This window comes from Gobio gobio (genome assembly GCF_949357685.1).
Source record: "Gobio gobio genome assembly, chromosome: 17".
Taxonomy (NCBI): Eukaryota; Metazoa; Chordata; class Actinopteri; order Cypriniformes; family Gobionidae; genus Gobio; species Gobio gobio.
Window position 1 is genome coordinate 36902334 of NC_137110.1, and position 25881 is coordinate 36928214.

General features: G+C 38.1%; 1 protein-coding gene across 1 annotated transcript; it reads left to right on the forward strand.

The window, feature by feature from the left end:
• The first annotated feature begins 423 nt into the window (after positions 1 to 423).
• Positions 424 to 24063, forward strand: cacnb4b (calcium channel, voltage-dependent, beta 4b subunit). Its single transcript, XM_079841531.1, has 13 exons — positions 424 to 890; positions 6215 to 6346; positions 7281 to 7403; positions 7579 to 7706; positions 10177 to 10226; positions 10493 to 10512; positions 10718 to 10798; positions 14825 to 14883; positions 14994 to 15103; positions 17010 to 17161; positions 17263 to 17358; positions 19329 to 19517; positions 21915 to 24063. The coding sequence occupies exons 1-13, from the start codon at positions 846 to 848 to the stop codon at positions 22197 to 22199; spliced, it is 1470 nt and encodes a 489-aa protein (XP_079697657.1). The 5' UTR covers positions 424 to 845; the 3' UTR covers positions 22200 to 24063.
• Positions 24064 to 25881: the final 1818 nt, after the last annotated feature.

Sequence of the window (25881 nt, forward strand, 5' to 3'; positions counted from 1 at the left end):
GTGTGTGTGTGTGTGTGTGTGTGTGTGATGATTAAAATATAGTTCTAAATTATATTTTGATAATAATTCAAAATATAATTGATTAAATGAATCAAATAGAATCATTGCAAATAAAGGGGAACATACTGGAGAAAAACTGACTGTAAAAAAAAAATATGACAGAAGGAAAGACAGAATGAAAGAAGCAGAGGGAGGCTCTCTCTCTTTCTCTCTCATGAGCGTTCACAGTCAAGGAGAACACACGTCAGCAGCAGCTCTGACTAGAAGGCTGCTCGACCAATCAGCATGCAGCTGGTCAACTGTGTCATCAGCCTGAGATTGAGGAAGGGTTCTCTCTCTCTCTCTCTCTCTCTCTCTCTCTCTCTCTCTCTCTCTCTCTCTCTCTCTCTCTCTCTCTCTTTGCCTTACCCTCTCTCTCTCTCTGATGCGGGCAGCAGTGCCGTGCCGTGTGTGTGTGAGCGTGTTGGTGAGAGATGATGAAACGTCCGCGTCAGTGAGCCGTTGGGAAGCTTCTCCCTGCCTGAGGATGTGAGAGAATTGGAGGCTGAACGAGGGATCCACTCCATCCTGCAGGCCGAGCCGTCTGCACAGGCCTGCTTTCCCTCTTTCTCTCTCTCTCCATCCTTTCTCGTGAGGCATCTCTCACCCTTTTTTTCCCTCCTTGTTCTTCCTCTGTGGAGCAAGGGGATCGTCATCCCCCCATCGATTCTTTTTTTTTTTGTGGTGGTGGCTCCCTCCTCCTCTTCCTCCTCCTCCTCCTCCCCCTCTCTCTCCATCTCCACCACCTCCTCCTCTCTTTTTTTTCTCTATTCTTCAAGAGGACCTCTTTGGAATAGCAAACCTCCATGTATGACAATTTGTACCTGCATGGATTTGAAGACTCGGAGGCGGTGAGTTATTTTTCTCTCGATCGGAATTGGCTACGGCTATATATAGTGTTTTCCCACTGGCTATATGAGTGCGTGCGTGAGCGCGCTCGTGTGCGTGTGCCGAACACTGGCTCAGCTGTGCTGCACATACAGGGCCTGCGAGACTCAGTGTACCATGATTTTCTAAGATGCAGCCCACCAATTTCCGTGGGTGTACAATTGGGAGATGCTCATCAGAGGCTTGCGTGTGTGTGTCTTTCAGTATGTGTTGTTAATATCACACATTCCCATTGAACATTCACTCCTATTCCATACGGCGTGTTTAAAGAATGCCACAGTAAAAAAAAAAAACAGCACTCATTCATTTTTCTGTTTTTTTTTCAGGAATAAGATATGTAGCTTTCTGTTATTTGTAGGACCTATCTGATCTCTTTAAGGTTGAAAATGCTTAGGGGGTTATCATATCAATTGTAAAGCTTCCTTTACTGTCTGGCTGTTAAAGGGGCAGAGCCGTTTCTTGCTGATGTGTAGAATGTAATGAGTCACATGGCTTAGGTGCCTCACTTGAATGCCTTAAAGTGAAATCGAGCCAGAAGTCTGGAAAAGCCATCAGGAATTGTGCGTTGTGTTTGAGGCCCATACAACCCACTCTAATTCCCATCAGCTGTGTTTATATTTCAGTGTTCTATATGCATAAATACAGACCATAATCCATAATCAGACTCCTGTGCTTTTGTGAATGAACATGGTATATTATGTTGTGTAAATATTTAGTCAGCATTAACGTATAACTTTTTAACTAGGACACTCATTTAAAATCATTTAAAATTGAAGTCACACTTTCTAATTTTCACTATTACTGCGATTATTAACTACAACTAACTACAACTAATAACTTTGATTTTTGCCTCAATAAACTCCTAATTACTGCTTTTTAATAGTTGACACTTTAATATATGACACTAAAAGTGGTTCTTGGTCGTAATCATAGGGGAACCACTTTTGGTGCTATATAGCAGGGGTTTTCAAACTGGGGTCCGGGGACCCCCAGGGGTCCTTCAGAAGGTTCTAAGGGGTCCCCAGAAAATTTCAGAGAATAAAAAGACAAAGCAAAAATGGATAAAGTCTACCGAATATTCTAACGGTATAATTTCTAAATGTTTCTCTCCTTTCTTGCCGTATACATTCCAGAATTGTATATGTTTGCTTTGTATCTTTCTAGTGAGTTTCTCTCACTATAGTCCCCTTTATCTCGCTTACTGGGGTTGTAAGGCAGTTTTCTTAACACCGTACATACGCTGCTTACATACATTTGTTGTGAAAGTTGCTTATACCAATCATTTTTAATTGAAAATATTCTTCTTCGGGGTTATACATCCAACATGAATAGCCATTTAAGCTGAGATACAATATGTTGTATTTATAATGTCACACTTACTATTTATCTAACAGTTTTTTTAGATAAAATTTTCCTACATAAAAATAGATGGATTTTAGGTAGGGGGTCCCTATTAAGGGGGTCCTTAGCATCATAAAGTTTGAAAACCCCTGCTATATAGAACTAGCCTGGATGCCAGCCGAACTTAGCCCCGCCCACAACATTTTTACTCGGGCAGTTCGGTCTGGAATTGATCGGTAGAGAAGTAATTATGCCCGAACAGAAACTGTTCGGACCAATGAAATTGTCAGGGCGGGCTTTAGACGATGATGGACAGATGATCAACAGTAACGTAATCATCTACGTCATCAAAGGCACTTGGGTTGAGTTTGTTCTAATCCTAAACGGAGAACTTGTTCGTATGCATTCACCATTACTATTTCTCTCAGAAATGATGATCGTGTTGGTAAGTACTCTGTGTATCCTTAAATTATTTTTTTACAACACCGGCAAAGATTGTTTACACTAATCTTGTTCTTCTAACGTTAGGCTACTTATTCCAGCGTGCGTGCAGACAGGGTTGCCAAGTTTTTACAACAAAACCTGCCCAATTGCTAACGTTCCTCAAAACTAGCCAAAAACAAGCCCAATAGCTTTCTAGGGGGGGTTCTCCGGGGAAAAAAAGGCATTTGGGGGGTAAAATATGTGTTATTTTGGCAGGGCTGGCAGCTAAAAATCGCATTCCTGGGTTTGTAATTATATCACATAATTGGGGTCGCTTCAACCCGCGGACATGGCAACACAGTGCAGTTGAGTTCTGTTGACATTTGACAACTAACGTTATGCGTCGCTCCATTGCTCTGATTGGTTGTAGGTCTATCCAATTGAGGTCTTTCCTGGTTCGGTTGAAACACGCCCCATAATCACACCCCAACGGAGCAGTATCAGACTCATATTCTGACTAGAATTGAGTATGACGACGTCAGGCTAATATAGAACCATATCTTAATATGTTCTGTATATGGTAGCGTTGCTATATAGCACCTCAATCAGCGGTGCTATATAGCACCTCAGCCAAAGAACCGGTGAAGAACCACTGAAGCACCAAAATTGGTGCTATACAGCACTTAAAGAGGTTCCCCTATGATTACGAGCCAAGAACCACTTTGTGCCATATTTTTTATATAGTTTATTATGAGTGTAGTTTGTTAGTTAGTTAAGGTATTGGGTAGGATTAAGGGATGTAGAATATGGTCATGCAGAATAAGGCATTAATATGTGCTTTATAAGTAGTAATAAACAGCCAATATCCTAGTAAAATGCATGTTAGTAAGCAAATGGTTAATTGTGAGAATTAGACCCTAAACTAAAATGTGACCAAAATTTCAATAAGCAAGCATAATGTTCAAGAAAGTTGTGTAACTACATAGTCTGTGCTCATATGGCTGATATTCTACATACTTCAAAATTGATGTCCGGGAGAATTTATATTTGTTTACTAATAAAATACAGACCCGTTTGAACCACATCCGCATTGCAAATCCAGTTGAATTGCGGTTGTAAAACTTCTAAGCTTAATAAAAGCTTCATTTAGTTGAAGAGAAACCTGTCTGTTTAACTTCATTTTGGGCCATTGTCTCTCTTCATGATGTTATACAGGCCCTCCAAAGTCACTCTTCAGCAAAAAGACCGTTATCTCGTTAAAATCGAGGATGAAAGCCATTCATTTGAATTTTCGCTTTTTGCTCGCAATCATCACTTCTGCGGCGAAAGATAAGCAAACTTGTGCATTTTTTTGTTTCCCGAATCAGGCGTTTTGTGATTGGACTCACCGGCCTCAATTGGGTCCCTGCTGAAGTAAGCTTGTGTCGAGCGGCTGCCTTCAGGGAAAAAGTGTTTCGCCATAGGCAGCATGCTGAAATTTTTTAGCCGACTGTGAGGCTTTTTCGCCCTCTCTCTCTGCCTCTCTCTCTAATGCGATATTGACCCGATCATTCTTTTCACTGACTTGAGCTAATGTTGTTTCCAAATTGGATTAACAGAATACAGCTTCCCAGCTTCACTTCACTTCGAGCAGTATCTCTCATTAATTAGAAGACTATGTACTTGCTAGTTGGATCTTCTTTATTATCTTAAAGGGGGCAAGTGTGAATGCCAACGGTGTATGTTTTTATTTAGCGGATAGGGATCAGGTGATTCTCTTTTGAATGTCATGGAGCCGTCTGAGGACGTTATGGAGATTTCAGGTGAAAATGTCCAGATTATGTATTGTGACGTTTTTCATGGTCCTGAGAAGCCCGCAGTGAAGGTATGTATTCTTAAAGGAAACTATCTAGTTATGTTTTCGCATTGGAATGCCGAGAGAGTTTACTTTGGAGTAGTATACTTTTGAAGACTTTTTACTATTTAGAGTCGTTTGTTGTCTGTTGTCAAAGGAACTTTCTCAAAGCTGATGGATGATGGAAACGTACGAGGAACGCGTTGTTGAAATGATTGTACAGCCGTTAAAGGGTTTTTGAAGCTCAGACCTAGACATATATTTATAGTTTTTGGTTTGAAGATAATTGGTTTCTATCCTGTTGATAAAGATGTGACGTTTCATAGCCTGTTACTCTATTTTAGGATTCAATATGTTTATATTTGTCTCAGACAGTGACAGATGCCTCAAGGTGGAAATCGCAGTCTAACTCGAAATCATTTGAATGCATACTGGTTACACTGTTTTAAACTGTGACTGTTTATATTCAATTATTATTATATACAAAAATATGATGATTATCCATAAAATGATGGGTGACATTTTACATTACAGTATCCAACATCCATGTTACACATTGAACATTTGCGTAATTAATTACTATACCAATAACAAAATGACAAATGTATTACCTAGTATACTAGTAAATGTATCTGTTATTTTTAAAGACTATGTAATGTAGACTGAACAAAAGGAGTTTACCTCAATTCACCTTTAGCTCACAGGTGTATTTTTCTGTTTGCTTAAGGAGCGTGGCTGACAGTTCTGTCTAGTTAATAGAGGTACAGGTGGGTTTTTTGCTGACCTGTGTTTGCGGCGGTCTGAATAGGCAAACATGAGAATCACAGATGTAATAAAATCCAGCAGACCAGACCAGTGTGCACAATCACAGAGGAAGATGGTTAAAAAAAAATTATCTCTGAAATTTACAGTAAAAAAGACAGCTGTGATTGACAGAACTTTACTGTAAAAAATACGGTAGCATGTTTTGCAGATTGACTTCAGTAAAAAAAAAAAACTTGTTAATGTCAATTTTAAATAGAAGTTTTACTGTAGCATTTTTACTGTCTTTTACCATTGAAATCATTTTTTACCATGTGGAGGGTTCAAATGCCAACATTTGGAGAGACGGTTTCAGGTAAATATCTTTTCTGAGTCATTCTCCAATTTGAAAAGCTGTCTTTTTTCCACTTCTTTTGCATCTGTCCAATTCAAGGTTATACAAGGTTTCTTAAACCCAAAACAAACATTATTCAGTTTTACAAGGCAATATTCCATATTCCAAACTCTGACCTATAGAATGACGCTGTTACCCAAAGCAACTTGCATTCCATTCAAGGTACACATTTTATTTCCCTGAGAATCAAACCCATGACCTTGGCATTGCGACTGCCATGTTGTACTGATTGAGCTACAGTTTTTGATACTGTACTGTACCCTTAAGACTTCTATATGTAAATGTCCTTGGTTATGATTGGCTCCACACAGTGGCATATTCCTTTCATCAGGGCACACCAACTACCTGAATACTGAATAGATATCAACATGGCAGAGCAGCCATATGTTAATGAGCTGATATTTCAGAACAATCCATTTTTGAGGTTTTCATAAGTGGTCTGGGTGGACTAATCATTTGAATAACTTTCCCATTTAAAGCCATGATTAGACTGCATGCGTGTAAGTAATGTAGTATGTGCCTTCTGTTCGCAGGGTTCAGCTGATTCCTACACTAGCAGGCCGTCTGATTCAGATGTGTCGTTGGAGGAGGAGAGGCCGGAGGGGGGTAGTCAGGGCCGGCAGGAGCGAGAACAGCAGGCTGCACAGCAGCTGGAGAGGGCAAAGGTCAGGACAGACTAAGATCACACTTATTACATATTAATATATGGAGTTTATCATATTCAACACATATTTTATATTGTAATGCAATGCATTACTCCAACACTGTGTGTGTGTGTATATATATCGGAGGCATTTCCTCCGAGGGAAAAAAATTATTTAAAAAAATGAAACAACACAAATATTACTAAATGTGACATTAAAATGTGCATAAATCGCTTGTTTTTCTGAAGTAACACTGTCTAACAATGACATCAGCAGGTAAATTCAAGTATTTAATGTAAAAATGGAGAAAGTTTTCTGTTATGGGTAGATTTAGGGTTAGGGGATAGAATATACAGTTTGTACAATATAAAAATCATAATGTCTATGGAAAATCCCCATTAATCCCCATGTGTGTGTATGTGTACCTGGTATTCCCAACATTATGGGGACCACAAGGATAGTAATACCAGTAAAATTTGAAATTATGGAAATAATTTTATTTATAAAAACTTTTTTTTTTTTTTGTCCCCATGAGAAAAAAGCTTATAAATCATACTAGTGCTTATATATCATAAATTGTTGCATTGTGTTTTGAAAAAGTAAACCTGCAAAAAGTTTTCTGTGATGGGTAGGTTTAGGATGCACACTGAATGCACACTGACTCATGCGGACTCTTGTCACCATGGGGACCTAAATTGAGGTACCCATGAGGAAACAAACTGATAAATCATGCAGAATTCGTTTTTTTGAAAATGTAAAAATGCAGAAAGTTTTCTGTGATGGGTAGGTTTAGGGGTAGGATTAGTGTAACGGGATATAATATACAGTTTGTACAGTTTAAAAACCATTATGTCTATGGAGGGTCCCCACAAAGATAGTGAACCAGACGTGTGTGTTCTTATTTTTTTTTTCTATATTTATTTTGTTTTTTAATTCTTAAAACATCGACTTCTAGGCCAAAGCGGTGGCCTTTGCCGTGAAGACAAATGTCAGTTACTGTGGTGCGCTGGATGAAGATGTGCCTGTGCCAGGAACTGCCATCTCATTCGATGCAAAAGACTTCCTGCACATCAAAGAGGTAGCCTGTTGGCCCATTAGTGAAAGGGTCACTACTGACTCACTGATGACTTTGAATATAGAAAAAATCTAGTCAAAATTCATTATTAAAGCTGGTATAATTGGTCAAACGCTAAGAGGGGATAAAGTTTTTCCAAGCTTTTATTTCCTTTGTCCTTTCTCTGCTCCATATGCAGAAGTTTAATAATGACTGGTGGATTGGGAGGCTGGTGAAAGAAGGCTGTGAGATTGGTTTTATCCCCAGTCCCCTGAAGCTGGAGAATATCAGAGCACAGCTGGAACAGAAGAAAAGCCGTGTACAAGGGTAAGCAGACAGAGAATTTACTTACCTAGTTGATGGAGCATTTGATTTTCCACAACCTCTTGGTCCTTAATATTCTCTCTGTTTATATCCTTTTTTTTAATCAACCTGGCTAGGAAATCTTGAAGAATTTCCCAAAAATGTTCACCACTACATATTTCTAGGTTTATTTTTATATGTAATTTGATCCATTATTTAAAACTTGTTTTTGATGCCCTTTCGAATCTGTAGAAAACCAAATGCTCTATGGTTGCTAGTCTATAGATACAGTAGATACTATTGATGTAGAAACAAAATATTACATATTAGTCACTGCATGCCTTATTTTATATATATATATCCCAGTCTGTACACCTTACCATTAAATAAGTGGTGTAGGCTTCAAGAACAGAGGTGGCCTTTTAAAGAAAATTGACTTTTGTCTCAGTGAATCTGGGAGAATAGCATTGAAATTGAAACCCAGTGGGTATTGTGGATTTGCATTCCAGATTCACACCAGATCTGAGTTTTACCCTCTTTTGTTTTGTTTTTTCTCCAGTTAGTACTTGAATACAATGTAATCAGGACTGTAATCTTTGCCAAATACACCATGACTTAAATTTGACCCCAGGTTGTACATTTATGACAGTTCACTGTTCTTTTGTTCCATGTCTTAGCTACAGTAATGCAGTACCAGAACCAGCCTTTTCAGTATCAACATCGATACCTAGTCCACAGCGCAGTTTATTCGGGCCAAGAACCACCCACTTAGACTGTCTGATTGAAAAAGCACAGCATTCAATCATTTATTTTTGTTGTTTGTCTTTGTTTTTCTTGTTTTGTTTGTCGAATTTGTTTGTTTAAAACAAAGGGAAAATATAGGATACAATCAATGATATTATGGCCAAGAACCACACACTTAGACTGTCTGTTTGAAAAAGTACAGAATACAATTATCATTAGTTTTTTTGTTTTTTGTCTTTGTTGTTTTGTTTTGTTTTGTTTAGTTTTGTTTGTTGAATTTGTTTGAATGTTCAATGTTTAAAACAAAGGGAAAATATTTAAAAAGTTAAATCAAGCATACAATCAATGATACACTCTAAAAAATGCTGGGTTAAAAACAATGAAAAGTTGAAAATGGACTAACCCAGCAATTGGGTTGTTTTAACCCAGTGATTGGGTTGTTTTAACCCAACATGGGTTGTTTTTGTCTTTGTTTTTTGTTAAATTTGTTTGAATGTTGTTTAAAACCAGGAGAAACTATTTTAAATCTTAAATCAATGATATTATGGCCCAGAACCACCCACTTAGACTGTTTGAAAAAGCACAGCATTCAATCATCATTTGTTTTAGTTTTTTGTCTTTGTTTTTTATTTGTTATGTTTTGTTTAATTTATTTGAATGTTTAAACCCAGGGGGAAATATTTAAAATGTTAAATCAATGATACAATTAATATTATGGGCAAGAACCATCCACCTAGACTGTCTGTTTGAAAAAGCACAGAATTCAATCATCATTTGTTTTTTGCCTTTGTTTATGTTTGTTTTTTGTCTTTGTTTTGTTTTGTTTCTTGAGTTTGTTTGATGTTTAAAACCGGGGGAAATATTTAAAATGTTAAATCAGTGATAGAAGAATAGTAGAGAGTGTTACAAAATGGTAACCCTTTCAAATAATGGTACCACAGTAAAGTAGTTGTAGAACCAGAGCTGCAGAAATACATTTTGTGGTAACAATTAGTAATAAATACAGATTTTTGTTTTAATTTTTTCCCCCATGAACATAGCTCTGAAAATAAACAGGATGTGCACAAGGATGTACTTTTTAGTGTCTCAACTGAATATATTTGAAAGATTTAATGGTATGAACCTAGGAAACTTTGTTCATTGTGGCAGCCTGGCACTATATAAAAAAGTATTTTTTTCCAGGTAGACTGATAAATGTTTGCACAGTGGAAATTGCTTCGAAGCTAATTAGATTTGAGCTTAGAATTTTGGAGAGCTCTTGCCATTTTTGTTTAAAATATGCATCAGTCCAGGTTCATAGGTGGGCTGTCTGATGCTGAGACTACCATATGAGAGACCCAGCATTAAATTATGAGGCAGTTTACTTGAAAGTGCAGTCAGAGTTGAAATGATCCACACACAAAAAAAAAAATACAGTGGAATTTTGAGATTGTTTGACATTTGATCTGTTGAAAACTGGGTATCAGGTTAGGTGACACCAGCTCGCAGTTTGAAATCGGATGACTGACCCTCAAACCCAGGTGACTATCGATAACAATTCTACATGCAGCATCAATTCTAGGTCACAGTACATGGACAAGGACATAGAATCAGTGTGGGTCTGACCAGGTTTTATGCATTCGCTATTAGAGATTAGAGATTATAGCAAGTAGTATCAAATGTAGAGATTTAGAGTAGTCTGCTTGTGTGTTTGGACACACAGACTAAAAATGTTCTATCTCTGTCTCTGTTTGTCTGCTCATTTCTTTAGTAAGTCCAGTGGAAGCTCCTCCTCCAGTTTGGGGGATGTGATGTCATCAGGTGAGCCAATGATTTGGTGGGGGTGGGGCTTTAGGAGATGGGGGTGGGGTTACAGGAATCTCCCCGAGAGAAAAAAAACGGAATCGTAGGCAATTCGTCAGTGGATGATTTTACTCAACACTGTCCTGCGTAAGGCTAAAGATCAAACGAGCAGCTTCTTGTGAGCATGGGACAGTGGACCATGAATGACTTGAATGGCCTTCTCAAATTTGAAGAACTTGACAGTACTTTATTCTGACTTTCTTTTTTTCCCTCTCTTTGTACAGGCAAGCAGAAACAGAAAGTGGTAAGTGCGTCCACAGGATGGAAGAATCCCCACCTAACCTTCCTGTCCAGTCACTGAGGAGACTGTCACCGCTGTCTTAAACACAAATTCCTCTCAAGTTAAACTAAAGTCATTGTGCTTAAACTAATTGACGTATTGAACTGACATTATGTAAGCATTGGCCTTTACGCTGTTCTTTGTTATTTGCCTATGATCTCATACGCAGACTGAACATGTGACTCCCTATGATGTTGTGCCTTCCATGAGGCCTGTGGTGCTGGTTGGTCCATCCCTGAAAGGATATGAGGTGGGTTGTCTGAAATGATGTTGCGGTGTATCATCGTCAAACAGAAAAATGCCTTTGTCACAGATCAATCTGGAGAGTTTTTGCAAGGTGAATCAGCGAATTCATCATAAAACGACATCGAAAACAGACAATTCCTCCGTCAAGGCCGCAGAGCTGACGTTCTTTGTTTATGACTTGCTTCATGTCTGTGTGTGCGCATTTTGCGTTATTGATACCAGCAAAATATAATATCTATTCCAGTCTCCCCATCTCCTCACACAGAGAAAACAAAAACATACTCCTCCTCTCCGCCGTTCCGTTACCACGGCAACAACCTTCCGGGGTCCAGGAGACGTCAGTGCTAGAAAGTAGAGCACGGTTTGAAATTAGAAAGAGACAGAAAAGGGAGAGAAGAACAGCAACGGTGATGGAGGGAGGAAATTGGTGAGAGAAAGAAAGAATGCATGTGAGAGACAAAGAGGAAGCGAGACAGTGAAGTAGAGAAAACGAATAAGGAAAGCAAGCTCCTTTATAAGACGTAACTAGATGCAGGATTGATTTATTGTAAGGATTTCATTTACGCAGCTGCTTGGTGTTTAAACTACAGTGATTTGTTTAAGTAAAGGTGTGCATTGATGAGGCAAAATATGTGTCCTTAAAAACAAAAATTAAATGTTTGGCTCTGTTCCGAAAGCTGCCTCATGCCTACATGCGCAAATGACTTCTAAAGCAGATTCTCATGGACCCTTATAAGTGACCAACAGTGCTGGGTAGTAACTGATTACATGTGATATGGATAAATGAAGTACTTGTGATTAGATTATTACCATTTTAAAATACTCGTAATCAATAAAAAAGTAACTGTAGTCTGAATACATGTTATTCTCACAATGGCAATCAAATATTCATAATTCATTTATTCTCCCTACTACTTCTTTTGTTATCTTTATCATTTTCCTTTCTAAAAACACCTACTGCTTGTATACAATCAGAAGGTCTTCCAGGTTTGTGGAATTGCACACAAAGACCAGCCACTAGTCATGTGACTATCACTGAAAACTGAGAGCCACACAGCATTTGATCACTGGATTTACAGAAATCATTTCACTTTTAGCAAGTGTTTTCGCAACATTGCATATCTAATCAACTCCTGATTAAAACGATTATTATTTTAATTATTACAGTGAGTTATTTTACCAGTTGGCTTTTGTCTTTCGAACACATTAAAATGTACGAATTCACGTCATTTCATATTTACATGCAATGCAGGTCAGGAATTCCCAAACTTTATTGTCAGCTGAAATTTCAGTTAGGTCAATAATAAAATTAAGTCAATACAAATAATTATAATAATAAACAATAAAATTCACGGTTCTCTGATGTTGGTTAGTTGTCACATGACATGCAGGTAAACAAATCAAATATATATTTATTTATTTTAATAGTGTTTTAAAATGATTTAATTACTTAATAGCTTTTCATTTAACTCACAAACCCCAGTCTGGGAAACCCTGACATAATGTAATATTTAAAGGGATTGTTCACCCAAAAATGAAAATTCTGTCATCATTTACTCACCCTCAAGTTGTTCCGAATCCAAACCTGTATGAGTTTCTTTGTTCTGCTGAACGCAAAAGAAAATATTTTGAAGAATGTTTGTAACCAAGCAGATAGAGCAACCATTGACTACCATAGTATTTTTCCCCCTACTATGGTAGTCAATGGTTGCTCTATCTACTTTGTTACAAACATTCTTCAAAATATCTTGTTTTGTGTTCAGCAGAACAAAGAAACTCATACAGGTTTGGAACAACTTGAGGGTAAATGATTACAGAATTTTCATTTTTGGGTGAACTATCCCTTTAATGCACTTCATGTTGTTCATAACAAAGAATGGAATATATTTTCTTTCTCTTTGTATTTTTTTTTTTATCAATATGGTACAAGATTATTCTACTCAAATCAATGTGATAAACAAGTAATCCAAAAGTAGTCAGATTATATTACCTTAAATATGTAATGTAATGGATTATGTTACTAACTACAATTTTTGTCATGTAATTTGGAATCAGTAACCGATTACAATTTGTACAATCTACCCAGCTCTGTTGGCCAATTTGGAACACTTAACAAATGTGGCACACAAATATCACTTTTCACAGGAGACTCAACTAGAAATTGAAAAAGTACAAGAGTCGGGTTTTAGGTGTAAAAATCCCATTCGTTTTCTCAATAGGGAAATTGATTTTGAATGATAACTCGTAAACGTTTAAAGACAGACCAACCGTGAGCTACGTGGCTGTTAATAGGTGGTATATTTTTTTCTTCAAGCCATCAGCCTGCATTATTTCAATTAAAAAAATAATTGATCAATCTTTTTTTTTTTTATTGTTCAACAGCGTATCCTGGTGAAAAACTACATTACTCAAAATTCTGTAAATAAATCTCAACCAATCAGAGAACCACGACAAGTGAATCGATACAAAAGAACACTTTAGCACATTGTGAATGAGGCAGTTGCTCCATGCTCTCAAACTACTTAAATATGTTTATGTGTAATATGCATATTTTGCAGTAAATGTGAAATATATTGTTTCTCTCTATCTGTATGTGTGTATAGAGATATATACACAGAGCAGGCATAACATTATGACCTTATATTGTATTGGTCCCCCTTTTGCTGCCAAAACAGTTCTGACCCGTCAAGGCATGGACTCCACTAGACATTAGCATTAACAGCATTAACTTCTTAAGCAATTTGAGCTACAGTAGCTCGTCTGTTAAATCGGACCACACGGGCCAGCCTTCTCTCCCCTACGTGCATCAATGCGCCTTGGCCGCCCATGATCCTTTCGCCAGTTCACCACTGTTTCTTCCTTGGACCACTTTTGATAGATACTAGACACTGCAGACTGGGAACTCCCCACAAGAGCTGCAGGTTTGGATAATGCTCTGACCCAGTCGTCTAGCCATCACAATTTGGCCCTTGCCAATCTCTCTCAAATACTTACGCTTGCCCATTTTTCCCACTTCATCGACTTTGAGGACAAAATGTTCACCTGTTAGTTTGTGGGATATATTAGGCAGCAAGTGAACATTTTGTCCTCAAAGTTGATGTGTGGTCAAATTATAATGGCTAGATGACTGGGTCAGAGCATCTCCAAAAGTGCAGTTCTTGTGGGGTGTTCCTGGTCTGCAGTGGTCAGTATCTATCAAAAGTGGTCCAAGGAAGACCAAGGCTCAATGATGCACATGTGGAGCTAAGGCTGCCGGCATGTGGTCCGATCAAACAGACGAGCTACCATGCACACCCTTTCATGGAAACGGTATTCCCTGGTGGCTGTAGCCTCTTTCAGCAGGATAATACGCCCTGCCACAAAGCAAAAATGGTTCAGGAATGGTTTGAGGAGCACAACAACGAGTTGGCCGAGTGTTGACTTGGCCTCCAAATTCACCAGATCTCAATCCAATCGAGCATCTGTGGGATGTTCTGAACAAACAAGTCCGATCCATGGAGGCCCCACCTTGCAACTTACAGGACTTAAAGGATCTGCTGCTAACATCTTGGTGCCCGATACCACAGCACACCTTCAGGGGTCTAGTGGAGTCCAAGCTTTGACGGGTCAGGGCTGTTTTGACAGCAAAAGGGGGACCAACACAATATTAGGAAGGTGGTCATATAATGTTATGCCTGATCGAGATAATTCTTTGCTTTAAATTCAAAGTGTTGTGATTCACTTTGTGCCTGGTTGGTTTGTTTCATGGCTTTTAACTCGTAAACAAAAACTTTTTTTAAATCCCTATGAGAAAAAATTAATGGGAAAATACGTCAGGAACCAAGGCAACTGAAAATGTAGGCGGGCACTGTTGTACTCTTATTTTAGTGGAGTTTGACGTTAGCATGTTGCTCAGCTACAGTACAATACCCTGATAAGCATAAACATGGCACACATTTTGGAACAAAGTATATGTTATTATTTAAATATGAATTATATAGCTAGGTATTTATTATTTATGATAAATATACACTTCATATATTTTGTACAGGTCACTGATATGATGCAGAAAGCTCTTTTTGACTTCTTGAAACACCGGTTTGATGGCAGGTAAGTAATAAAAGTGGTTTATAGATGATTACACTGTCATTTCAAAATTATCATGTTCCTGCAGAACTTTTCACTGCAGCTAACCACCGATAATGTATTTATCGTCCTAGGATAACTATCACACGTGTGACGGCAGACATCTCACTGGCAAAGAGATCAGTGCTTAACAATCCCAGCAAGAGAGCCATTATTGAGCGCTCAAATACCAGATCCAGTCTTGGTAAGAGAGTTTTAGGCTAAACATAATAGTCCAGGTTAAATTTAAAGTGCCTCTATTTTGCTTTTTTGGATATTACATTTCATGCAGATGTTTATCTGTATTGTATATACTGTAGCGCTAGTGTGACTTGAGTTGACTCCCAAAAGAAAGAACTGATTCTGAAGTGCCTGAAATGAGTCGTCGGTAATTCGTCTTACTTCCTGCATGAACCTACATAGGTTTGTAACAAATTTCAGCCTTTATTGGCTGCCCTTTAGCAACGACTATCTTCCCCTGCCCTCAAACAATTTTGGTTTGTGTTCTTCAAAAGGCATTTCAAAAGGATGAGGATTCAGGCTCAAATTGCCTGAATAATCACTGTGTATAAGTGCTGATGAACCCTCCAAAATCCGTGTATCATCAGTCGATTTTTGATTTAATATTGAAAGTTGAAAAATGAGAAAACAGCTCTTTTTTCGTTTTTCTCAGAAAATTCTTAACGCATTTATTGCAGCTACATTTCATATTTTTCTCATCAAACAACCAGACTAACGAATGACTCGAAAATTAGTAAACCTATTGTAGGAGCAGGGCTCCAGACTAACTTTTTTCACTAGGAGCACAATGGCCCCCAACTGAAAATTTTAGGGGCACAACCAGAAACTTTAGGGGCACACACCGTAAATCAACAGCTAACCAAATCTACTAATGTCCACTGTATTACTAATAGGGATGGGTATCGTTAAGGTTTAATGGAATTACTACTTTTACCGATACTGCTTATCGATTCTGTACTTTAACAGTATTCTTAGCGGTTCTTTTTATAATACTTTATTTATTTATTTTTATATTAAAAAAAAACATAATTAAGAACATAATTAACATGGCTTTATAATCTGAAAAGTAAAATATCTATAGCAAAAGAAACCGCAAAGTTTGAACAAAAATATAAAACATCTATGTGTAAATGGACCAGTGTGCAGGCATTCGGAAGGTCTGCTAACATTGATATTACAGTAAAGTAATTTAAGTGCAAGCCGGTCCATTTCGCAGCACACACACATAAGCCACCTTGAAGTGGGAAACAGCGTCTCTTGCGCGGATTATTGACTTGTGCATTTAATATCTCTTTATTATCAAACACATCCCGCAGTTTAGCAACAGTAGAGACTGCAGTTTACAACAATCACTGAATCTGACGTTTAGTTTAGGTTTAAGGAGAAATGACAGCGCAAGGCTGTGAAGGAAAGGATGTCGCGCTATAGGAATAGTTTTACCTCATACCATCTTTTAATAATTCTTGGAAGCCAAAATCGAAAATAAAATTAGATTAATATCACAGCACATCCCTAAAGTTTAAGCAGACTAAACTTTTGTTTAGTTCTTGGCCATCGTCACTCATTAAGCTGACTGTGGTGTTGCGTTCGCTGTAGCTCCACGTGAGAGAGCTCGTTCGCTTTCTCTCTCTTCTGGATTGCGAATGGCAAAAATGCATCACGGACAAATGGTTTAATGTCATCTCATATAGAAACGGCTGGCAAATATAGAATTTGCCAGACATAACGACTATCAATTATAATAAGTAAGTGTATTTTCTTAATTTCTCCAGTACCGACAGCAGGCAAATTTACTGGTCGCACATGTGCGACTGGATGTAAAATTCAGTCGCACACTCTCAAATTTTAGTCGCACTCTGGAGCCCTGTGTAGGAGACCTCCAAAATGAAATTAGGAACCTTTAAAATAGCATAATAGTGGCACTTTAATCTAACATGCTGCTATCAAATGCAATATACAATCGTATAAAACCACATTCTCAAATTTCAAAAAGACTCACTTCCAAGTCCTGTTTTGTGTGTGTGTGTGTGTTCTATTTGTGTGCAAACTTTAAACTAATATCTAACTCTTTGTGTGATATGCATGTATAGCTGAGGTACAGAGCGAGATTGAGCGCATATTTGAACTAGCTCGCTCACTCCAGCTGGTTGTGCTGGATGCAGACACCATCAACCATCCTGCTCAGCTGTTGAAGACTTCACTAGCACCCATCATCGTCCATGTCAAAGTGTCCTCGCCAAAGGTGTGACATTCAGAGACGCTCTTGTGTCATGGTTTTAGTGTTTCATTAGAGAAAGACCAAATGATTGTTGTTGCTGTGTAACCAACTCTTCTGTCCTGTAGGTCCTCCAGCGGCTCATCAAGTCCAGAGGAAAGTCGCAGAGTAAACACCTCAATGTACAGCTCGTAGCAGCAGATAAACTAGCACAGTGTCCTCCGGTGCGTCTTCCCTTACGTGCAAACATAAACACACATATGGAAGGAAAATGCCGAAATGAATCAAGCTTTATGCATTTTTAACCTCAGGCAGTTACACTAGTTCCATTCCACTTTAGACATTCAACTAACTGTAAGTAACTTTGCAGCTACATGTCAACTTTCTCTCATTAATTTGCAACTAAAGCTCTGTTTACACCTGGTATTAAGATTCGTTTTGGTCAACCGGATCACAAGTAGACGAGGGAGATACCCATTTTCACCTGGTTTTAATCCACATCTTTTGTCCACTTTCAAACACTTCTGTCCTGATTTCTACTATGGGTGGGTCTATGTATGTTTTTTCTAGTGTCGGGCAAATTCACACGTTAACGCGGGCGATACATTTTTTTCATTTTAACGCATTAGAAATATTTAACGCAATTAACGTTCATTTTTATATAAATTTTTGCCTAGCGTTACATTATATGATCACGCACTTATTCATGTAAATGCTTTTAAACCATCTAAGCGCGACAAGACAGAAGAGAACGCGCTGTATGTCAGTGTCCTGTCTGTGTGGCTGCATCTCAATCAGATCCCTAGGTGTGCCAGTCTCGTGCACACATCAAGTTCTCTTTCGCTCTTGAACAAAAAATAACAATAACACAGAGAATGTTGCCAAAATGCCAGTTTTGTTGAGTATTCTCATAATAGGAGTCTTAAATGAACGTGAGAAAATGAGAAAAGAATGACAGCGCGTCAGATCCGCGTTCGGTAGCGGCCAATCTTAAAGTGACAGCAAAACTGATGATGTCTGTCATTAATGTTCATCAAAGAACAAAGGTAACAGAGAAAAGATGATTCATCTATATTTAATTTATTATTTATGCAGTTAAGAAAGGTGTTTGATAACTATTACATTTCTGTATATGTCTAACAGGGAAGGCCACAGGTAAATATAACTTTTATTATAATGGGTTTATTTAAAAATTGTTTTAAGTTCACTTAAATTAAGTTTTTTTAAAGCCTAATAAATGTTGAAATTGGTAGCTTTCAGTTATACTGTAATGTAATGTCATTAATGTTTCATAGAGACATTCGTATCAGTAATCCTGGCCTTCATTCATAAAAAGATGCCATTACAATACATATTTAAAATATGCTGTCTTTAAATTGCTTCTGCATTCATTTGGAGAGTAACTGAAAATATTACAATATAAAAATATTAAAAACTCGAAAAATATTTTAAAAAACTTGCGATTAGTTGCGATTAATTACAGAAAAAAATGCGATTAGTTTTTCAGATCTTTCAATCTAATGGACAAAATAAGCTCACAATTTACATATGAACGAGACGATAGAAAAACATAAGGAGAGCAACAACTTTTGTTTCTGCTCTGACAGCCGCAAGACCACGGCGAACGCAGTGAGTGTGTGTTACAAATCAGGAATGGTGAGAGAACATTGTGCTTGGTACGTTTTTTGTCTTCAAACCAAACTTGGGTGTCTTTGTTGCTGTTTGAACGCATTTGACCACATGAGCGTTTACACTCCGAAAGCAATCTGGTCGAATTCCAGTGCTCTGAAAGTGGTTAAAAGTAGACAAGCTCAACATTTTAGACCCCTTGTACACCTGAATTTAGCGTCGTCCACTTGTGATCCGATCGATGAAAACACATCTTAATACCAGGTGTAATCAGGGCCTAAATGTCACTTATTTATCATTATAGAGTATTAGTGGACTGTTAGGTTAGGGTTAGTAGAATAAGTTGACGTGTACTTGCAAAGTTACTTTGCTCAGTAGAGTGTCTGTTGGGGGACCATTAAAATAAAGTGTTAGTCTACTAATAGTCTGACTGGTAGTTGACATGTAGTTGCAAAGTTACTTATAGTTAGTAAAATGTCTAAAATGAACTATTGTTGCCCATCACTCTAATACTTTGTCAATATTTTTGAATGTGTTTGTGTGTGGCATGGCTCCGTTTTAACAGGAGATGTTTGACATCATCTTGGATGAGAATCAGTTGGAAGACGCGTGTGAGCACCTGGCTGAGTATCTCGAGGCGTACTGGAAGGCCACCCACACCTCCAGCAGTACCCCACTCAACCCTCTGCTGGGCAGGAACCTCGGCCCTGCTGCCCTGGCCCCTTACACTACGTCTGCCATATCCGGCTTGCAGGTGCGCAGTCACACACGCACATCACATATAGATGGCTATTTAACACGTAGGGCCAGATTTACTATTTGCTGAGAGCGCAATTCCAAAAATGCGACAATGGGAGTAGACAGTTCTGCGCGTGATCTACTGAGCAAATTAAAGAACACAGATGCAGCTGGATCATTTTCATAATGACCAATGCAATCTACCAATTAGCGTCTGGTTTAAGAAATGCTTTTTTGGGCGGTAAATAATGGGGCAAATACCAGTAAATTGACAAGTGCAGACCTTAGTAAATCACCTTGCATGATTCATTTAAATACTCTCCTCCCATAAATTTTGCATCTGAAAGGGAAACTCCTACAAAAACATATATGCAATAAGGTCAGCTGCAAAAATAATGTCCAAAAATACATTTTCACTGCGTGTTTTTAGTAAATCCTGACAGTTTTTCCTGACGAGTTCACACTTAAAAATAATCCATTAGGCGTGCTGTCCGAGGGGAGGGCTCCGAGCTTGGAATTTGGCCCAAACCCAGAGTACTCCCCCCGTATCTCTGGTTAGGATAGTAACCAGGTGAGTGAGAGGAGACGGGGTGGGTTAGGGATGCAGAAAACTGTCGAGGAAAATAGGCGAGTCGGCTATGTATATATAGGCCTCCTCTCCTACTGATTGGATAGGCAGTTTGAACGTGTTCCTCCTGAACTTTATTAATAAAACATAATTTAATGCAAAAAGAGTTTAAAATAGTTTTAAATAGAGTCATGCATGTCACTGTAGGACATGTCAACTACCTTATATATTGGGCCTATAAAATATTTGGACGCTTAAAAATGTATTCATTGAATTTATTTACATAATGGCATAAAATCAAACCATATGGCATCTGAAAACAATTAAATGTACTTTTTTCAAAACTTAACTGCACTTTTTTGAGCTAGTTTTTGCAATTACTTTTAACCAACTTTTGCCAAGATAATTTTGGATGTATGAAGTCAGTTCCCTTCAAATCCTAGCAGAGTAACCCAGGTGTAGTTCATCACAACTATGGACATGTTCCTGTAACATTTGACAACCTGAAATTATCCATATACTTTTGTTAATATTTGAAAATGTGTTCCTGGGTCATCTTTCTTTAAAATAATTTGTTTATATATTTTAAGCCGGGTGCACGCTGTGCGATTTTGGCCACGATTTGGCCGTCTGAGACAAATTTAGCAAATTCTAAAAGATTCCTCTGATCCTAGGCTAAAATCTGAAGTCTTGGATCGTTAGTTTGACATGTTCACTGGCAGCCGATTAATGACCACTGCGTACCTCAGACGAAATTCTGGCAGTGTCAGAAGATTTGGCGCACAATCCTGCAGTGTGACTTCTCCTACGACGACCGTCAAATTACCTTGGTTTTTCAAGACAAACTATGACCAAAATGAGCACTTGAGATTTCTTTGTAGCCACCATTTCAATCCCGCGTGTAATGCAGCTCACTGTCACCGAATTGATGATATAAAACTCCGGTCGAGATTTCTTGCGTGCATCCATTTTTAGCGCGCCTTGACTATCGTACAGTCTGACATTAATGACAACTTAGATCTTACAGTGTGGCATGGCTTACAGCGGGGATCATGTTCGTACAGTCTGACGAGGAACAATCATGAAGGACTATTATCAATCGCATAGTGTGCACCTGGCTTTATATAGAAAAGTGTCTATTTGAAAAAGAAATCTTTTGAAACAGATATTTCACAGAAAAGGCTTAAGCTTAGTCTTAGACTAAAATGCATATTTGAGCCGTTTTAACTGAAAGCAACTTGCACTTGCAAATCTTAAGATATGCCAATCCCATTGTTTTGTCTCAAGATGCATTCCCATAATGTTTTATTTTTCTAAGGTACATTTATAAAAGCTACTTAAATGCCCTCATCGAACTAATTAATCTAAGTCCTGTCTGTGAAACCAGGCCTATAAATGTCTTTACTGTCACTTTTGATCAATAAATGTATCCTTGCTAAATATAAAAGTATTCATTTCTTTCAAAAAAAAATATTTTTGAACGGTAGTGTATTAAAAAAACACCATTTATGCTCACAACACTTCACAGTTCAGGGACAGTTCAGCAAAAAATTAAAATTCTGTTGTCATTTACTCACCCTCAAGTTGTTCCAAAACTGTATGATTTTCTTTCTTCTGCTGAATGTCAGTAACCGAATGTTAGTATTTTTTTAACCATGCTATGGAAGTCAACGGGGCCCAACAACTGTTTGGTTACCCAAATTCTTCAGAATATGAAATTTTGTGTTCAGCAGAAGAATACAGGTTTGGAACAACTGTAAATGATGACAGAGTTTTCTTTTTTTGGGTGAACTATCCCTTTAAAATCAGTGCTGGCTCTTAATTCATTTGGTACTTGTACATCAGAATCAACAGGGACAAAAAACACGGCACGCCAACCACACCGGGGACAACTCCACCCCCAACGAACGCCGCAACCTGATGACCTCAGATGAGAACTACCACAACGAGCGAGCGCACAAGGGACGAAACCGGGGCTCCTCTGGCTCGCAGCACGGCGGCAGCGGTCGAGACCACCACTACATGGAAGAGCAGCAGGGCTACCAGGACCCCTACCAGGACACCTACAAGCCCCACCGCAATCGCAGTTCCCCAGGCAGCTACAGCCAGGACTCACGACACCGGCTCTGAGCCACCCTGCCCCGTATCGTCCTCCAAGCCTGAGCCACAGAGCCACGAGCCAAGATGGCTTCTGTCCAGAATTGTATACATCTTCCATTATGTTTTCCTTTTGTTAGGGTCTCTTGAGCTACAAAGCAGAAACTGTTTAGCCCCTCCTGAACCTTCGCCATCTGACCAAAGCCTGCATTTCCACCTGCTTCTACGAGGCTCAACGTGTCTGCCTGGGGAAAGAGGACCTTTTAAAATGCAATTGGAGACAGTTGTTATGCTTTCACATGTTAATATGCTTGTTGACTTTTTGTTTTGTCTATTCTGTTGCAAAAAGGCAGGTTTTCCTTCTACCAAGCAACCATTTAACTTCGAACTGGAATTGAATGATTGGTTGGCCCTTAAAAGCAAATATTCTGTGAAGCTAGCAATAGCAGAGAATCGGAGAGTTTCAAAGGGTGTATACAGGATCCCTGAAAAGGAGCTCAGTTAGTCTTTATGTCATTATTGCCAGCATGTTACCTGACCGCATGCTTTCCCTTGTCATTAGTGCATAACTTGAGCGGACAGACCAATAAGCAGGACCCCGAGAAAATGGCTGCCAAACTGGAACATTTTAATAATAATGTAACACAAACCTACTGCCAGCTGTCTTTTGTTACAGAAATGGAATCTTAAAATACAATGATCTTGGAGTTTCTTAGGCGGAGGAATTTTAACTTCTGCCGTTAATGGCAGGAATCTCAGATTCAGCCACAGACAGCCACTCATCTGTGCATGACGCACTCCATCCAGTCCCATAGACTCATTTCTTGCCAGGCGTTATTTTCAGTTCGGAAGACAGCTTAAAGAGATGCATAACATAGGAATGCCGAACAAAAGTGTCACGTGATCTAGTCCTCAGTAGAGTTAGCAAGACTTTTTATGACTAATTTTCATCATTTAAAAGCAGAAATTATTGTAATTTAGATAGATCCATCTTTTCTCAAGAGTGCTTGTTGTCACTAAAAAAAGGGCCATCAAAGACCTCAGCACTAAATGTAACTAGGACAAAAAGGTTAGTTAGACTCTGATTCTTTAGGAGTGACTGGCACTTTGTGCTCCACCCTGCCAACTGGAGCAGCTGCCGTCCAGCCCACTTCAGCCGATATGCAGTGACCTCTTCGGCAAAGGCAGACCGCTTGCCCCGTCTCAAATACTACAGACTAAATCCGCCAAGTGAGGTTCTTCTGCTCATACGTTTTCAGGGTGAAAGGGCAAGTAGATCCTCAACATAAGGAAGCAGTTCACACCTGGAACTGAAACTTACAGACACAAGGCCTTGGCTAACCATGGATTTCCTCGCCTGCATATTCTCGCCTTATTGATTTATGCTAGTTTGTGCATTTTCAAAAGAATACATTTGAAAGAAAAAATTAACTCGAAGGACCGCAACGAGTACATTCTGTATGCATTTGTCTATGAGCATGCTTCTCTGTTAATTATATAATGAGGATGAATGAACACGAGGAATTTGGCAGTCAATGCCAAAGCTGGACTAAACAAAAAAATCTGAAATCTCTGAATTTGCTGCCTGAGACAATCAGATGGAACTTCTCTGTAAAACCGGAACGTTGTTCATCCCTTCCCGCCATCCTGCTCTCTCCCGTTTCACAGCAGCTTCATCTGAGCTCCAGATAAAAGAATAAAAATGTGTCAATTTTTTCCTTTTTTTTGTGAAAGTTGAAAATTAAAGATGGAAATGCAAAATTGCATGCATATCATTTTAATTTATAACAAATTTGAAAGAAAACTGTTTTATGGAATATAATTGTGTAAAAGGCAAATCTAGCAGTATTTAAGTTCTTTTACAAAAAAGAAAAGAAGAAAAAATAAATGGTCATTTTGAAACCGTGTCATATTTATTCATTCATTTTAGATTTCGATCTCAAAGGCCACAGTAATACATTAGGATATAATATGAGTGACTATTAAACAGGTGCATTTTTAAAAGTAAAAAAAAAAAAAAAAACTTTGTATGATTTAAAACAGTATCAATGGACTGCTAATATACAGAATAGGATTTATGAAAGTACAGGGCTCAAACTCATAAAATTGTGGTGTTTGTTTTTTTAATTAAAAAAAAGCTTCAATGCTGATATTTTTGTTTACTGTGTAAAATCATGGTAACAGGATTGACAGCTTGCACCTTACAAAAACACAGTGATAAAAATAGAGATGCCTTTGGCCTCACAGAATTCATCTTTTTTCAGGAATCCACGTTTAAAAAATACATAAAAATTAAGGCAATTACACAGTAGAGGAACACAGGATGAGTTTTGTAGAATGACCCAGAAATTGTGAGACCATATCAACCAAGAAATGCGACTTGCATTAATTGCGTTATCCCCCCTCACCCTCAAAAATAAATAAATAAAAAATGCTTAACTTTGGTTGTCCTGTCTCTAGATGGCTATTTTGTTGTTGTTGTTGTTGTTGTTGTTGTTTGGACTGAATAATTAATTAATTTAACTTAAAAGCCTTTTGATCGAAATGCTTATGTAAATGCTTTCTAAAATAAATAGAAATAATAGGCTAATATGTAAAATATGCACATATAAAATGCTTACATACATAGCCTAGCCAACAGCCAAACAAATAAAAAAATAACTGAATGTTGGGACGGATATTTATGGAACAGAGGCCAACGTAGCAACCATCCGTAGCAACCAACGTTGCACCTCAATAAGTCAGTTAAGAGAATCATATAGATACGTATGTAGATGCCACATTCGACCACTCCACACACGTCGACGCATCCGCCATCTTGGAAAGGTCAAAGTTTCAGACGCTGTTGTCACTCACAGTAAAAAAAAAAAAAAAAAAAAATTATATATAATAATACTACAACACTAAACAGCATCGGCTACTAAAACCCGCGGATATTTACATTCCTGAAGAAATGGGATAACCGTTCACAGGTGAGAATGTGTTGTTTTTATAGGCCTATCTATTAACTCAATATAACAGGCTTTTAAACTAGGATACCTTTTTAACGCCGTCGTTTTGCTGTATTGTGTTAGTTAGCAAACGCATCAGCTGAAGCTCATACATGCGTATAGGGTGCAGACGCACAGTCAACTAGCTCCCGAGTGTTCACGGACCTGCTCTGACCGTTCCAATATGGCGAATGGTTTAAGCACACGGCCTATAGAAAAATCTGCTAATTCTAATCTATGTATATCATTCTATGTAGAGAATGTCCAGTGTGTGCAGAGCTGTATTTTACACACAAGATGGCGACTTTGAGTAAGAATTCAAATATTTGTTTAGTTTTGATGACTTTATTAGCCTATTCCCATATGAAAAAAATACTATAGGCCTAGTATATTATAGTAAAATTACTCTAGTAAATACTATAGTGTTTTTGAACCATACTATAGTAAATATACTACTGTAAATTAACAAAGTGTAGTAAATAGGCCTACTATAATTTACAACAATATACTACAATTTACTGTAGTATCTTTACTATAGTAGCCTATGGTTCAAAAACACTATAGTATTTACTAGATTACTGTTATTTTTCTATAATATACTATAGTATTTTTCATGCGTGTTGTTCTAAAATGTGGAAAATGTTAGGGAAAAAACACCAGTGGATGTATCCAAACTTTGGATTGGAAGTTTATATAAGCAGTTTCTGACAAAGCAAATCATGCAC

Bases quoted from the DNA above. Each gene is read 5' to 3' on its own strand.
- cacnb4b (XM_079841531.1), top strand. From the start codon at position 846: ATGTATGACAATTTGTACCTGCATGGATTTGAAGACTCGGAGGCG. The intron at 7,707-10,176 runs GTAAGCAGACAG...TCATTTCTTTAG, and splicing joins AAGAAAAGCCGTGTACAAGG to TAAGTCCAGTGGAAGCTCCT. The intron at 14,884-14,993 runs GTAAGTAATAAA...TTATCGTCCTAG, and splicing joins AAACACCGGTTTGATGGCAG to GATAACTATCACACGTGTGA.